This window comes from Cynara cardunculus, assembly GCF_001531365.2.
Source record: "Cynara cardunculus var. scolymus isolate 2C chromosome LG 3, CcrdV1, whole genome shotgun sequence".
Lineage (NCBI taxonomy): Eukaryota > Viridiplantae > Streptophyta > Magnoliopsida > Asterales > Asteraceae > Cynara > Cynara cardunculus.
This window is the reverse complement of record NC_037530.1, coordinates 6,890,717-6,906,616: the sequence shown is the minus strand read 5'-3', so window position 1 is coordinate 6,906,616 and position 15,900 is coordinate 6,890,717. Positions and strand designations below refer to the sequence as shown.

At 34.2% G+C, this 15,900-nt stretch overlaps 1 protein-coding gene across 1 annotated transcript; it reads right to left on the bottom strand.

Annotated features, from left to right (window-relative positions):
- Nucleotides 1-601: 601 nt before the first annotated feature.
- LOC112508684 (CBL-interacting protein kinase 2-like) lies at nucleotides 602-4,006 on the bottom strand. The gene is made up of 2 exons (XM_025113382.1): nucleotides 3,931-4,006; nucleotides 602-2,447 (listed from the first exon to the last, which is right to left on the bottom strand). The coding sequence occupies exon 2, from the start codon at nucleotides 2,120-2,122 to the stop codon at nucleotides 812-814; it is 1,311 nt and encodes a 436-aa protein (XP_024969150.1). The 5' UTR covers nucleotides 2,123-2,447; nucleotides 3,931-4,006; the 3' UTR covers nucleotides 602-811.
- Between the last annotated feature and the right edge of the window lie 11,894 nt (nucleotides 4,007-15,900).

Below are 15,900 nucleotides of genomic sequence, written 5' to 3'. Positions count from 1 at the left end.
TCTACTTATTCTTGGAATGCTAACATCATCAACTAATCTTATTATTGTGGGCACAACCAGAAAAAAAGGGTAAGGATAGAATTGAACCAATCTTAAATGGTCACAATCCAACCCACATATGTTTACTTGCATGTAAAACGACCCGTACAAGGCCCAAAACCAACCACATGTTATCGGAATTTTTTTTTGGTTGTTGGGAGGGGGGGGGCTTCACAAGGCAGGGTCATTCACAAAAGCAGTTTCACTTGAGAAACTCGAAAACCAACTATTCATGGATTATTCATAATGAATATCATGAATAATGAAAATGCATGATACTCCTGATGAATATACCCATGAATGCATGATACTCATGATGAATATAGTCGTGAATATTTAGGTATATTCATCATGAATAATTCATTAACTGCTGGTTCTATCGACCCTCAAATATCCATGGTTCCTAAATGAACTTCCCCTATACACGCACACACACACACACATGTATCAACTTGTAAAGTTGATTGAGCACAAACCAAGTAAAATAAGGATCAAAAAGAGAGCAGAAGTACAGAACAGCATAGATAAGAAACAATGAAAAAGCAGATAAGCAACCAAGATAGGGGGGATAACAATTAACAATAGAACAAGAGGGTTTTAACACAAATCTAAACAAGTTCTCACTTATATTAGCGATCTTCATAGCAAGGTTGACACAGAACAAATTAGGGATATCTTGAGATTACATGATAAAGATACAAAAGCAATTGAAAAGTTCGGAAATTTCTGGAAGATAAAATGCTTCTATGGTAACTAGTTACCAATGTTATGGTTACTCACCATGCCAGGCCCAAACAATTTCCTTGAGAGCTGGTCTTATGTCCTGTTTTAATATCTTTTGATACTCCAATGTATCACCGCACGACTTTGTCACCTCTACCAAATGAAAGGAGGAAGTGATTTCGAATATTTCCACATCAATGGATAGTGGCCCATTTCTACCTTCACTTGGTCTCCTGAATTTTAACTGCCCTCCCTTCTTCATACCTACTTCCAGCTTTAACCGTGTGGCAATTTGCTCCATTTTGGATATGATAGCTGAGGCAGGTTCAGTGGAAGTAAATTTCACTTCATCTTTTTCATCATTTTCAACAAACAAACCAGACAAGTCAAATCCGGTTGACAGAGAAATGATATCAAAGGCATTAAGACTAGAGACCTTGGTGAAATCTGGCTTTTTTGGCTCAAAAGATTTTTCTGAAGGACTGAAGACTGCATCAGCATTTATTGAAGGCATTTCTTTTTCCACAGTGTTGCTCGTCTGCTTCGTGTCTAATCCTCTCCTGAACCAGGGGTTTTCCATGATCTTTTTCATGGAAATCCTAGTAACCGGATTCGGATCAAGAATTCTTTTGAGCAGTCTACGAACTTCTGGTGGAAACCAATTAGGACATTTATAATCAGCCTTGCTTATCTTTTTATACATCTGTATGATGTTTGAGTCATTAAATGGAAGATGACCCGTCAGAAGGACAAATAAAATCACCCCGCAAGACCAAATGTCAGCTTTAGCACCATCATAGCCTTTTCTGCTAATTACTTCAGGCGCAACGTAGGCTGGAGTGCCGCACGTTGTGTGAAGCAATCCATCTATCCGAGTGCATGACGAATGAACACTTAACCCAAAGTCTGTCACCTTTAGACTTCCATTATCGTCTAGCAGCAGGTTTTCTGGTTTCAAGTCACGATGAAAGACACCTCGGCTGTGGCAAAAATCAACGGCACAGATTAGTTGTTGAAAATACTTCCTAGCAATGTCTTCCTTGAGCCTTCCCTTAGACACCTTGTCAAATAGCTCCCCACCTTTTGCATATTCCATTGCAAAGTAAATCTTTGTTTTGGTGGCCATGACCTCATAAAGCTGCACTATATTTGGGTGTTTTACCAGTCCCATAACGGATATCTCCCGCTTGGTCTGATCAATCAGTCCAACCCTCAAAACCTTTTCCTTGTCAATTACTTTAATGGCTATACTTTCGCCCGATTTCAAGTCACGTCCATGATAAACTTTAGCAAAATTACCTTGACCAAGCATTTTCCCGAATTCATACTTTTGCATCAACACATTTCCCACATTCTCCATTTTAAAGAAACCCTAGTAAAGTACTGCAAACTTATCTCCTGCTAACACAGATTATTTTTTTACACAAGCAGGATTCTTGAACGGAAGACCTAACCGTCTTCAACAAGCTCAATCTTCAAAAGGACAGGAACCCTGCAAAGTGCAGCTTCATTGTGCATGTGAGCATATCGACTGAATGTGTTCTGATGTTCGAATCCAACTTCATCAAGGAGCACCAGTTGTTCATATGGACTTGCAACCATGCAGGTCTTAGTGAAGAGATTACCAACGTTTGAACACATCATTCCGCATTCCCAGGTAGTTGACAGTTGCTATATGTGAACTTCTGAAAGAGATGAAAGATCTAGCGTCAATGTTTTTCTCAGTGAAGAGATAGATCTATTGTATGAGGAATATAAGGAAGTGCTCTTATTATCCTGAACTTTAATCAAACTACATTGGTATGAGTCAATCAAGAAACCAAATTGATACAGCTAAAAGAGTTGCTCCCTGATAGTTAATAACAACATCACACATAAAGCTTCTAGCAGAAATTTACAAGTTTACAGTTTACACAACGAGCAGCAAAAATAGTAACGTGTCTGTTTCTAATGATAACAATGAAAATATTTCAGATCCCAAATCAATTATTTAATAAAAGTATTACACAGCATTGCCACAGAGTCAACTTGAGCAATTAGAACTTGACCCGATTTCAGATGTGGTCCATATTGGGTATAGCATATTCTAACAAATAAACTGCCTGAAGACTGACAATTGTAGATGTCTCTTCACAATAATTGGAGTGGAGGAAATACCAGTTCAAATTGAACGCATTTAAAACCATATTACTTCATGGGTAGGAATTATAAAGTAAATAGTATTTCAATCTTATCTAAGAAGATACTACTCAATTTGGAGGAAAATAGACATATATATTATAGGGTCGAATCAGAACAATATTTGTAGGAGGTTCAAAGAACAATCTAAATTGCCAGAACATTTGAACCTAACAGTAAGCCATGCAATCGGTTGATAGCAGCCTATTTGAACTTCAAAATTGATAATACTTTTTGGCCAAAAAGTTTGCAAATTTCAAGTAGAAGCAACGAAATTGGCCAGCCTCTACAACTTACAGCTTCAACCTTTCTTGAAACTTAACAAGATAACAGCTATGGAACTACTCAACTACCCATGATCTAAATGCCATAAAAAGTCATGTCTGTCAAATGTTTATCATCTCACATTTTCTTATTTCCACTATTCCCAAGTTTAACTCTAAGAGCGCCAGTAATTTCATAATTTCTCTGTTTATCAGATTCAATAAACTCAAAAATCTCCTAGGTAGATTCAAGGATCAGATGCACAACTCATCTATTATACGACCCAACCAGAATTGAGAAAAAGATTCATATATAGGACCCCAATTCACACCAAGCACTGAACGGAGCCAGATTTCAATCAGTGCGCTGACATCATCCAAAACGAGATTTCACAGATTCCATACCCTAAACCGCGGATAGCAAAATTTTGAACTTTGTTGATGATGACGGTTGATTGATTAGATTGTATGTGTAATCATATAAATTGCTCTCATAAAACTGTTTCGATGCAAAATTAAACCAAAATTTCCTACGCCTCCGTATTGTTTCAACTACAAATACACCTATCCAAAAAAACCCGTAATAATTCATCATTCACTACAAGCAAAACCGTCTTCCAAGTCGATCTAAATGCATAAAATTCAACTAGGGTTCACAAATTACGAAACAACACATCAAAAAAATGAACATTTTTTGAGAAACTGAAGATCAAAAGCACACACACACCTCTTTGAAGCGTGAATTGCAGAACGGCGATGAGATTGGATCGAGAAACTGCGAAAGTATTTCCTATGCGAGATCCGTATATATCGATGAAGGTAGGGCGTAATATAATATAACAAAAGAAGATACAGGAAAATTCGAGGACACGCGGCGGGAAGTTACGGGTTGATTAGAGAGGCAGAAACATGATTGGTGAAGGTGCATGGTAATAGGGTGGGGGGTAGAACAGAAAAATTGACCCCTATTCACAACCACCACAAAGATGACATTTGATTAGGTGGAGCCTCCATTATTGGCCAGCCCCTACACGGCACGTGACCTACATGTGACGGGTTGCAGCCGCATATCACTGTCGCCCAACTTGAATAGAAATCGAAGTCTTTTAATTTGTTAATATGTTAATTATTATTTTAATCATTAAAAAATTAAAATAATCGTTTAAAATCGTTCCAAAATCAAATATTAAATTTTAATGGGATGGAGAAAGTGCATTTGACGTCATAGAACCAAACAGAACACATGATACGTAGAGCATGGCTTTTGCGTTATTATAATTTTTTAATATATAATAATAAAATTATTTCTTTGATTTCAAAGGTTTAAAAGTACCAGGAGGTCTCAGATTCAAATCTAAACAGGAATAAAAATCTCATTTATGGCCACGGAGGTTTAAATGCGGTGACTCCGGACTATCTGCAAAACAGGTGGTCGTCATGGTATTAGTCAGCTCACATAACGGGTTGGATATCCAGGTTAATAAAAAAAAAAGCAAATTATATCATCGGTTCTTGCGGTTTGTTCAAAATCTGGATTACGTCTCTAATGAAGAATAATTACATTGAGTCCTCGTGGTTTGCATTTCGTTATGAGTTAACATCGCTAACTAATGGGCATTTCTGACATTTGACCATTTCTGTTATTTTCTTTTAAAAAATATTGAAAAAGACTTTCACACATCAACTAACAACTTGCCAAATGTCCCTCTTTCCCGTCCTTCCTTCTTCCTCTCTCCCACACGGTCTTCTGGCCTCATCTTTATTTTCGGCCATCGTCTCTTGTCAACACCAAAAAGATTTATATACACACATATACAAAACATACAAAAAACTGTCAACCAAGAATGCAAGAACATCAAATCATTAAAAATAAAACACTAGATCAAAACCCTAAATCATACTGGAGGTTGGTTCGTGGGAGCGGTGGTGCTCGGCGGTGCACACATACGGAGTCCATTGAAAATTTGTGTCTAGAATTCATCGGAGAAAAATCGTTGAGATGGTGGGGTTAACTTGAAAAAGTTGACCGGAATTCACAAAGAAAATCAACAGGGATGGTGGGACTTCACCTGGAGACAGATTGGATTTAACAGTGTTAGCATCAGGGACTCAGCTTGAAACGAAATGCAAACCTTGAGGACATACTTTGTAATTATTTTGAAGTATAGATGGGATCCAACTTTTGAGCAAACCATAGGGGCCGACGACATAATTTACTCTTAGAAATTACAGATAACGTTATTAGACTTGTATTTCATTACCGATTTCGCCCCTGGCCTTTAGTGTCATTAAGTGCCCTAACGTGAGAGGCATTTTGTCATTTTGTCAACCCATAAAACCACAAAAAAAGGACATGAACTTGAACCTTTCCACAAAATTAATACATAAACAGATTCATAAATATCATAGAATTTTGGATTAGAACATCAAAACCGTCAAACATCAACAACAAATATTTTACATCATTCCAAAATGCAGTGATATAAAACCATAAATTAAAACCCTAAAAATAAGAACATCAAAAGCCAAAAAAAAACCTATACTCGAAAAATCTTAGTGTTAACTAAATGTATAATAATTAATTCATTAGATCAAAACATGGATTGACATGGGAAACCCCCGTGATTTCACATCACCAACCGTGTGACTTTCCACTCATTTCCTACCAACGTTGTTGGGAATTAGCACGAGTAAAACAAGAACCTCCTCCACCATTGTTGGAAAACCGCGTCACATTGATTTCCCACCATCACTGTAGAGGTAAGTTGGATCTTGAAGATGAAGAGAGGGATTGTAAGTTGTAGAGCTCTCGTCGGAATTGTAGAGGTACTGTGGTTTCATTTTTAACGAGGGGGTGTTGATTTAGATTTTAGGTTTTGTTTTTGAGTATGTTACAAATGTTTTAATAGCTTGTACAATTAAAATAATTTATAAAAAACATTGATAAAATGACCAAAATTCTTCTCGTATAAAAAACGGTTCTCTCTCCTACTTTTCCATTTTGAAGATGGTTTTAAAGAAACTATTGAAATAAAATATATGCTCAAAATCTTTGTTTTTTTCATTTTTTTCCATTTTAGAAAAGCTATTAGAGATGTTCTAATTTTTTTTTTCAAAATAAATAATTAAAATTAAAATTAAAAATCTTTAATTGAAAAATACCTTTAATTCTAACACTTTTAATTTTAAAGATTAATAGTATTTATTATCCTATTAAAATATTTCATACATTTAATAAAATATTATTACATATTTTAAATATATTTAATTTTAAAAAAATTTATTATTAAAAAAATGTATTCTTTCATGGTAATCATTTTAATGAATTACTTAAAATTATATTTTCTTTATTTTTTAAAAAATTTATTGATTCATAACAGAGTTTGAAGTTGAATTGAATGTGATATCATACTTAAAATTCTAGAAGTTTTGAGAGACCTTCTCTAAAAAATTATTATTATTATTATTAAAAAATTATTATTATTATTATTATTATTATTAATTTATTTTGAAAACTAGTAGACGGTTTATGAGGGACGAGCCAATTGCCCAATTGGGACCATATATATAATAACCCTGTGTGCACTGTGCTACCCTACCATTTTCCAAAATGTTTTTGTTTTTGTTTTTTATATTTAATTAATTTTTCCACATTCCATGTTTGGTAATTGGATGCATTTGTAAATTAAAAGTATATACCTCTTTATTGGTTAATATCTATTGAATGTGAGGAAAAAATCGAACTGATATAATCATCCATTTGATGTTGGATTTTGTTAATTGATTCATCTGATTAAAACTGGACAATTGACCTATTCCAATCGAATGGATGATTAGATCGGTTCGGTTTCATCCATTGGATATATATTAGATCAGATGGGATTCAACCAATATCAATTGAATTGGATCGGGTTGTATCCATCCGACATACAAACATAGTTCTTTGATCTTGGGGCGTTTAATGGTACTCTGTAGGTTTTGTAGTTAACTAGTTGTGTACCCGTGCAAAGCAGCGAGATATGAATTTTACGATTTAGCGAACCATTTTGTCTACCTCTACAGTATAGTGGACTTCAATCCATCGACCTACAAACCAACCAGTCAAAAACTAACCATAATTGCACCGTTTTCTATTTGTTTTTAAGACTTTATCCTAAATATTTTATAATATAGTATAGATATATGGCATTACCTTAGAATTGTATGATCAGAGGTATATGCTACCATCACAATCTCAAGGACCACTACGCTTTGAAAATGGTTGACTTTTGACCACATTATACATTAATTTTACGATTTACTCCATTAGACCTCCTACAAACAAGTAAAACCAAGCGTAGCACATATGTCAACGAATTGCATAATATAGGACTTGTTCAGTTGCAACAACCAACAAGGATTATAATATTTGTAGAAGAAATCTTGGATCAAATTGCTTTTCCGAATTACAACAATCTGCATTGCCATAACCTAACAACATAACCTGAAACAAATCAAGATGATAATTGATAACATCGCACAAACCTTAAAAACCCTTGAAAATCTAATAAAGAAGTATTCAATAAATCTATAAGATAAGTAATAAGAAGGAGAACACCTAGAGTAGGAGACTCTGAGAGCAAAAATCAAATTGGAGGATCGAATAGAAGCAGAAGTAGTGTTCGGTGGTTGTGAACAATGAACAGGCATAAGGTGTCGATGGTGGTCGGTTGGCCGGTGGCTGGTGGTTGGGTAATGACAAAACCAGTTGTACTCGTGAGGGAGACAAAAGATTGAGAGCGAGGGAGACGAGAGACATACTCATGTGATAGGGCAGAACTTGGAGTGGCATTTTTTTCTCGAAAAAAGTCCAAAATTGAGCCTACCCAAGCCTACATGTATGGCATAGATAACCATATATTTTATTGATTATTATTGAAGATTTAAGTAATGTGTGGGTTTGTGTAGAACCAATATTGCAATCATGCATCATTTTGAAATGTATGTATCATTTTGATTTTGACTGAAGGTTTTATGATGTAAACTATTGAACTCACCATGCGTGAAGCTTGACTTGTTTTGTTTGTCGTCGTGTATCCCAGGATCTGGATTTGGTATTACTCACAGTTTTAGTGGAATGGGTGACATTGCTTGTGGAAATGAGTGTTGACAGGTAATTATGTTGGTTGACAACGTGTTTTTGACCACCATATTGTGTGGATTAAAAAGAAATAGTTTGGGACAATAGTCATTGGATTTTGTTGTAATATTTCTTTTGTATATGATGGTAAACATAAGTTAGTTTATGTGGTGCTTTTACCCGTTCTTATTTTTGGGACTTGTTAGGTAGGGATGTAGATATATTTCAATCACAGGTTATAAAACAAGCATATGTTGAATTTACGAATGGGCCATGTTGAGATTTCAATAGACATATTACCATGAAAGTAGGGTGTTATAAGTTCCATGACTGACGGTACTAGTGGTGGTGGTGATGGGCGGTGGTGGTTGATGGACGATTGTGGTTGTGGAGGACGTGAAAATGGTACGTAGAAGTGGTGGTGTTGGTCGATAGTGGTGGATGAGGTAGTTGTAACTGATGTGATGAAGGTAGAAGTGGTGGTGGCTAGTGGTAGTAGTAGTGGTAGCCAATGATGGTGATGGACGATGGTAGTTAGTGACCGACAGTGGGTGTGGAGGTAGTAAAAGAGGTTGTTGTAATAGAGCATGAGGTGAATGTGGCCAACGATGGTAATGGTGGCGGAGATGGACGGTGGTGGTCGGTGGCTGACCATGGTTATGGAGGTGGCATGGACGGTGGTCGATGGTGGTTGTGGAGGTAGTGGAGGAGGTTGTAGTGGAAGAGAGTGTGGAGGTAGGCAATGGTGGTGGTGGCAATAGACGGTGGTGGCGGTGGTTGTGGAGGTGGTGGAGGAGGTTGTTGTAGTTAAGGATGAGGTGGAGGTGGCCAACAGTGGTAGCGATGGAGACGATGGACAGTGGTGGTCGGTGGTTGTGGAGGTGGAGGTGGCTGACGGTGGCTACGAGTGGCTGCCGGTGGTGGCGAAGGACTTGACTAGCGGTGGTGACCACTAAAATAAATATCATATTAAAGTTATACATCAAACAAAGGTAGATTAATCATATTTTACTTTCTATTTTATTTTTATTCCATCTTGTTCCACCTATTTTGATGGAACAAAAAATCTCACCTTGTCCCATTTCTTGTCATGGCATGCCAAATGTGGGATAATGAGTTCTTGTCCTGTGCCATGTCTCGTCAAATGTGGGATAGTAAATTTCGTCTCATCCTGTCTAGTCATGTCTCATGTACCAAGCACAACCTAAATAACAATAAGAGTAAAGTTCACTTTTTGGTCCCTAACGTATGTCACTTTTAATAGATATCGTCCCTCAACTTTATTTTCTTGCATTTGGTCCCTCATGTTTGTCAATTTGCAACGGTTTTGGTCCCTCCTCCCAACGTCCGTTAACTTTTTCCGTTAAATCCAATCAAATAGGGGGTATTTTGGTCATTTTAAACATTCTTAATTAAAAACCATGAGGACTAAGAATGTAATTTACTCTTTTTATATGTATAGATATATATATTTAAAATCGCAAGGACTGATTTACTCTATTTATCTGTATAATTTCTTTGAATCAAGAGAATGTTTTCAAATTTCAGATGCACCGGTGATAACCACCGACAAAGAAACCACCCCATCTCCACCGGAGAAACCACCCCAACTCAACCTCCATGGTTGCCCAAAAAAATCTTCGTGAATCCTCCTTTTTTTTCCAGCTATACCACCATCTCGTCGTTTTTTTTCCTGGAAAATCACCCCCTTTCCCTTTGTGTTTTCTTGATGACTCCTCTCCCTTCCCTTTATATCTAAGAATCCCACACATCGCCACACCCACCCTCTTTCTTTCTCGATGAAACTCCCCGGTACCACCCCATCCAAACAAACCCTGCAATATCGCTTCCACACATCCACAGAATCGATTAAAAAATAGATCTAGACTTTTTTTTGTACATTTCTGGATTTAAAGCATGCATCTATTATCTATGCTATGTTCTTTCGTTTTTGGATTTGAGTTGAGTTTTGGAGATTAGGATTTGGATTTTGGTTGAGTTTTTGTGATTAAGGTTTAAATTTGTATTGATTTTGTGTGTGTACATGTTTTGATGTATAGTGGTCGGAGATGGAACATTGACTAGAGAAGATGATTGGAAGAAAATTACACTTTCGACCCTGAAAACAAAAACAAAATTATTTGGCTCCTGAAGACAAAAGAAATTTACAGTTTTAACCTTGGTCTTTGATTTTCTATTAATATGTATATACATAATTTTAATTTTTAATAGAAAATAATACAAATGTTTAAAATGACTAAATACCCCTTATTTAATTGGACTTAACGAAAAAATTTAACGGACACTGGAAGGAGGGACCAAAACCATTGCAAAGTGACAAACGTAAGGGACCGAATTTGAAAAAAATAAAGTTGAGTAACAATATTCATTAAAAGAGACAAACGTTAGGAACCAAGAGTGAACTTTAGTCTAACAATAATTATCCACGGTTCTCACAGATCTAATAAATTTTAAAGTTCTGAAATAATAAAATCCCAATATATAATTTATAAAAGTTATTTTAAATTAAAAAACCAAATTGTTTTACATATAACAATTACATTAAAAAAAAAACTCTGTTTAAAGTACATAATTACAAGTTTTCAAAATTCTTTTATTTGAAAATTAATATTTAATTAATAATAAATTAGTAAATATCTATGAAAGTGGAATTTTACAAAAAATAAACAAAGGTATATTAATAGATTAAGCTGATAAACTATCAACACCAGTTTTTCACTAACTGAACATCAAATAATGTTATAAAGAGTAAAATACTAAATTTAGTAAATCGATCTCAATCATTCAACTACTTTAACGCACATTTGGTTTTATAAATATATCGATTGTGTTTTTTTAATATAAAACGTTTTTAAAAAATTCTGATCATTTTAATTAAATATTCAAATCATAATAAATGAATCTTCATTCATAAATATCTTGATTGATTAGTTTGTAACATCCATAAAGAGAGAGAGAGAGAGAGAGAGAGTCAATTGGAAAACCACGAAAAACGGATGAAAAGATATATCAATACGGATGTTAGATTAATGAGAAAAATATGGTCGTCTTTTTGTTTACTTTTCATTTTTTTTCGAATAAAAAATAGGGAGGTGGTGTTTTCTAATTTAAAAAATATTGTTGTAGCTGTTCATTTAATCATATCCGTTCGATCATTTAATCTAAAAGTTGGTAAGATGTTTTCTAATTTTTCATTTTTTAGATTTTTCCCTGAACCTCTCGCACATGTGTGTGTGTGTATATATATATATATATATATATATATATATATATAAATGGTTGGATTCCAATAAAAAGAGAAGGTTAAACTGAGAAGCATAAAACAAAATCTCCACCCTTAAATATATATCAGAATAAGATGCATTGGATCAATCCTCGTATAAAACACGACTAATGTGATATTTGAAATTAAAGATGATTAAAAGTTAATATTTTTTTTTAATTTCTCACTTTAATTTTTATTCTGTCGGTATCGTTTAACCTATAAAATGTGGGGCACCACCTACCAAAAAAGGTTGGCGAACTAGTTGCAGTATAATGATGGCAAGTTGTAAGAAATAATTGATTTCAGTCATAGACTTCGATAATAATAATAATAATAATAATAATAATAATGATTTCTTTTGTTTTATTAGGTAATCCTATAATGCTATTGGTAGATTTGTTAGCCCCATTGGCTTTTTTCATCTTCATAATTGTTAGGTAGGGTTTAGTTTATAAATTAATTTTTTAAATTATAAAATTATTAATTTTTTATTTTAAATAATTAAGTTTTGAAATTATTTTTTAAATAAAAAAATATTAAACTTTTATATTTTAAAGGATAAAGATTTTGATTTTTTTAAAATAAATAAATAATTGAATTTTTATTAATCGGTTAATCTAAGTTTTTTTGGGTTAAAACGATGTAAATAATCAATTTTTAAAGATTTATTTATTAAAAGTATGTTCACATACTTAATTAATCAAATGACAAATTGCATAAAAAAGTAACATACTTTAATTTGATTTTTATTTTGGATTAAATACTTTCAAAACTTCAATTTTGCTACCTAATATGTATCATTGGATTCTTGGTGATAACTTAAAATTAAAAAAAAAAGTAAAAACATATAACAACTATAATAACAACTTTTGTAAATAAAGAGTAAAGGTTACAATCAAGAAAATGTTACATTTGTCGACTTGAATACATGTCTTCCCATGCAGATGCCCTATCAATCCTATACCTCCTCCATTGTGGGTGAGTTGACGGTATTGGGTAACCTTCTCGTAGCAATAGATTAATGAAATGACTCTCCCCCACACGTGCAACAACTATGGGGCCAGTTGATTCTGACTCATGTGGACCAGACCAAAGCGGAAAGCACGTAGAACTACCTACCATGGATATGAATACAACCGGTCTCCTATAAAAATGAAGCGATGACTAGCCCTGTATCTGGCATAGACATCCATTTATCCATTGGGGCAAAACCAGTTCCCGAAAAATCCACGGTCTTCCAAATGTAATTAAAGCCTATAGGAGTCAATATATCCATGTAATCTTACTCATGATACCTTAACTCTTATAACAACTCTTGTCGAATTGCAGGCCACATATTTTCATCGAGACCAAGGCCGACAGCAATTGACCGAAATCCACAGTTTCCTTCATCTTTGACATTATTTAAACGTCTGATATAACGATGGAAAATATTTGGAATATGATCGAGTAAAGGGTTTGTCACAGGTTCTTGGTTTAAGTTTGGGACTTCCATAGTCGGCTCTTCATTTAAATCCACAAACAAACTATGTCTCGTCGGCTCCTCATTTAGATCTGGGATCGGTTCGTGTAACAACTATGTCTTTCCGGTTCGAGATTCAAATCAACCCCAAAAAATCTCGCTGACTGGCTACGTGTTCGTGAATCTTTACTCTTAAGAGGAGCATGTCTTTGTTGTTGTGCTTTCAAACTCGGTCGTCCACGAGTGTTTCTCTTAACCGTGGGCGCTTTCATGATAGTTTTACTTGGATTGAATATGTCAACCAACTTTCTTAGGAAACTTCTTTTTCCAGCTTCAGGCTGCTTGTTGAAATGCTCTTTAAAGTGGTTTACTTAAGCGTCGCAACAAATATTATCACTTCGGAAAGATGTTACCGGTAAAATATTTAGCGTTCTCCAGAATATATTTATTGAATCCAAGGGAATACACTCACCTGCATATACAAATATATTTTGTCTTAAATGTTGAAATATAAAGACTTAAAACTATTAAATCAATCATAAGTAATTGCATATACGAACCTGAATTTACGTACATTGAAAGTCTGCAAGCACACGGTAACCCACAACTGCTATGTAGTTGACAACCACAAGTTGAGGAATCTAGTTGAAAACCATTCGACCGACTAATCTCTTTCACCATCAAATCAAGAGCTTCATTTGAGACGAAACCCCGTAGTAACTGAAGCATGGTATATTGTGTTTGTGATAACGAGAAATTTCACTTCTCCCAAAACTTTCTTTGATTGCCACGAGTTGTGACTCTACGATCTTATTAATACAAACTACAAATTTATCCAGAGTGTAACTTTGATGATACATATAATTCTTGAACTTAGCATGTTGGCTCTCAACTCTGTTGGTAGTGCGATTTCCAAAGTTCAAACATTGGTCAATCGAATCAGAGACAAAATGGTTTTTATATTTGTCCAACCAGTTATCATGTATGTATCTTAAAACACCTGAAATAAGATAAAATTAAGTATTATATAGATACTTGATATAAAATTAAGTATTATATAGAAAAATAAATATTGTATAGAAAAATAAATAATGTAAAAGAGTTACGGGGGTATTTTGACAACACTGTTCGAAGTTTCTCATAGTTTTCCGTGTACGACATCCACGTTGGAGAATCTATAAGTAACTTCCACGCCGATTGAAAAAGGTTCCAATCATGTTGCGATCTAATAGTTTGTTTGCAATTCTTCAAAATATTTTGACCGATGTGCCATATACAAAGTAAATGATTGGCGTGCGGAAAAACTTTTTCGCACGCTTTCATGAGAGCCAACTCTCTATCCGTTACTATAACACGTGAGTGCATGCACTCATTTAACGTCACCTTTAGCTGCTCCAATGCCCATTTATAATTGTCCATCTTTTCTTCACTTATAAAAACAAAAGTTATGCAAAAGGTCTTGCCGGTTGATGTTACACCAACGATCTGAACAAAATGCATAATATATATGTTTGTCTTGTACGTGGCATCAATAATCAACACGTGTGGGAATGCACGCCATATCTCATAAGATGTAGGATGAACAAAAAATAAAGCTTGCAACTCGTTTGTAACTGGGTGTGTATAAGACTGATAAACATAACGATGAATATCCAAAAGTGACATAAGAACCTGCATTGGTGTTTTCCCGCCTTTCTCATGCTTGCGAATTTTCTTTTGTGCCTCATATATCGTCGGGAGTGTTAACAAGTTAGTCTCATCTCGATCCTTTAACATTGATAGAATTTCACGTGGTGGCACACTCTTCGACATCAAATCTTCTACCAAACGAAATTCATCATCAGATAACCGTCTTGCGTATGCATGACCCTCTAGATTCACTGTAGGGCGATGGTTATGTTGATCGCATACCACTCTTATCGTCCAATAATGATGTTCCAATGAATATTTTGCTACCAACTTAAATGGACAATATGTCTTTTTGGAACTAGTATTTGTATTTGATCCTGATCCGCTAGGTTTACCACCACGGTCACACATAAGAACCAATTTGTTCGTGAGACCATTTTTGCATTGCATAAAAATTGTGAACGTCATCAACACCTTGATTTGAGTTATCTTCGTAAAAAATGACATTTCCTGCAATAATAAAAAGAATGAGTTATCTTCGAAAGTTTAAGTCTTTTGCACGACGTAGTAATAAAATGAAACTTCATCGTTATTTATAGGGTATTTTTTAGTAATTAAAAGTTAGTTAGGAGTTGATTTTTATTAATTAGGAGTTAATTTTTATTAATTAGAAGTTAGTTAGGAGTTAACTTTCATTAATTAGTATTAGTTATTGAGAGAGGGTTTTAAGAGGATGATTATTACAATGACGAGGTAATTTTATAGGAAATTTAAAAAATAAATAAATGATGGGGTAGGTGGGATGCAAACCATAGATACTTGGAGAATGTATCATCATATGATAATATATATATATATATATGTGTGTGTGTGTGTGTGTGTGTGTATGAGAGTTATTATACAACATTTTACATTTGTACAACCAATACAACAAAATCTTAACCGTCTATTTAATTTGATTAATATATAATTTCATAGAAGTTTTGATTAATCATATATTCATCAAATTAAATGGACGGTCAAAATTAAGTTGTATTGGTTGTACAAATATAAAGGGTTGTACAATAATTCACCTCTCTCTCTCTCTCTATATGTATATATATATATATATATATATATATATATAATTGATTATTTCATGTGTTATTTTTTTTATTTTAAAATATTTATTGTTATATTATTACTGTGTAATTTATTATTT

Coding starts and splice junctions, on each gene's coding strand:
- LOC112508684 (XM_025113382.1), bottom strand. CDS start 2,122: ATGGAGAATGTGGGAAATGTGTTGATGCAAAAGTATGAATTCGGGAAA.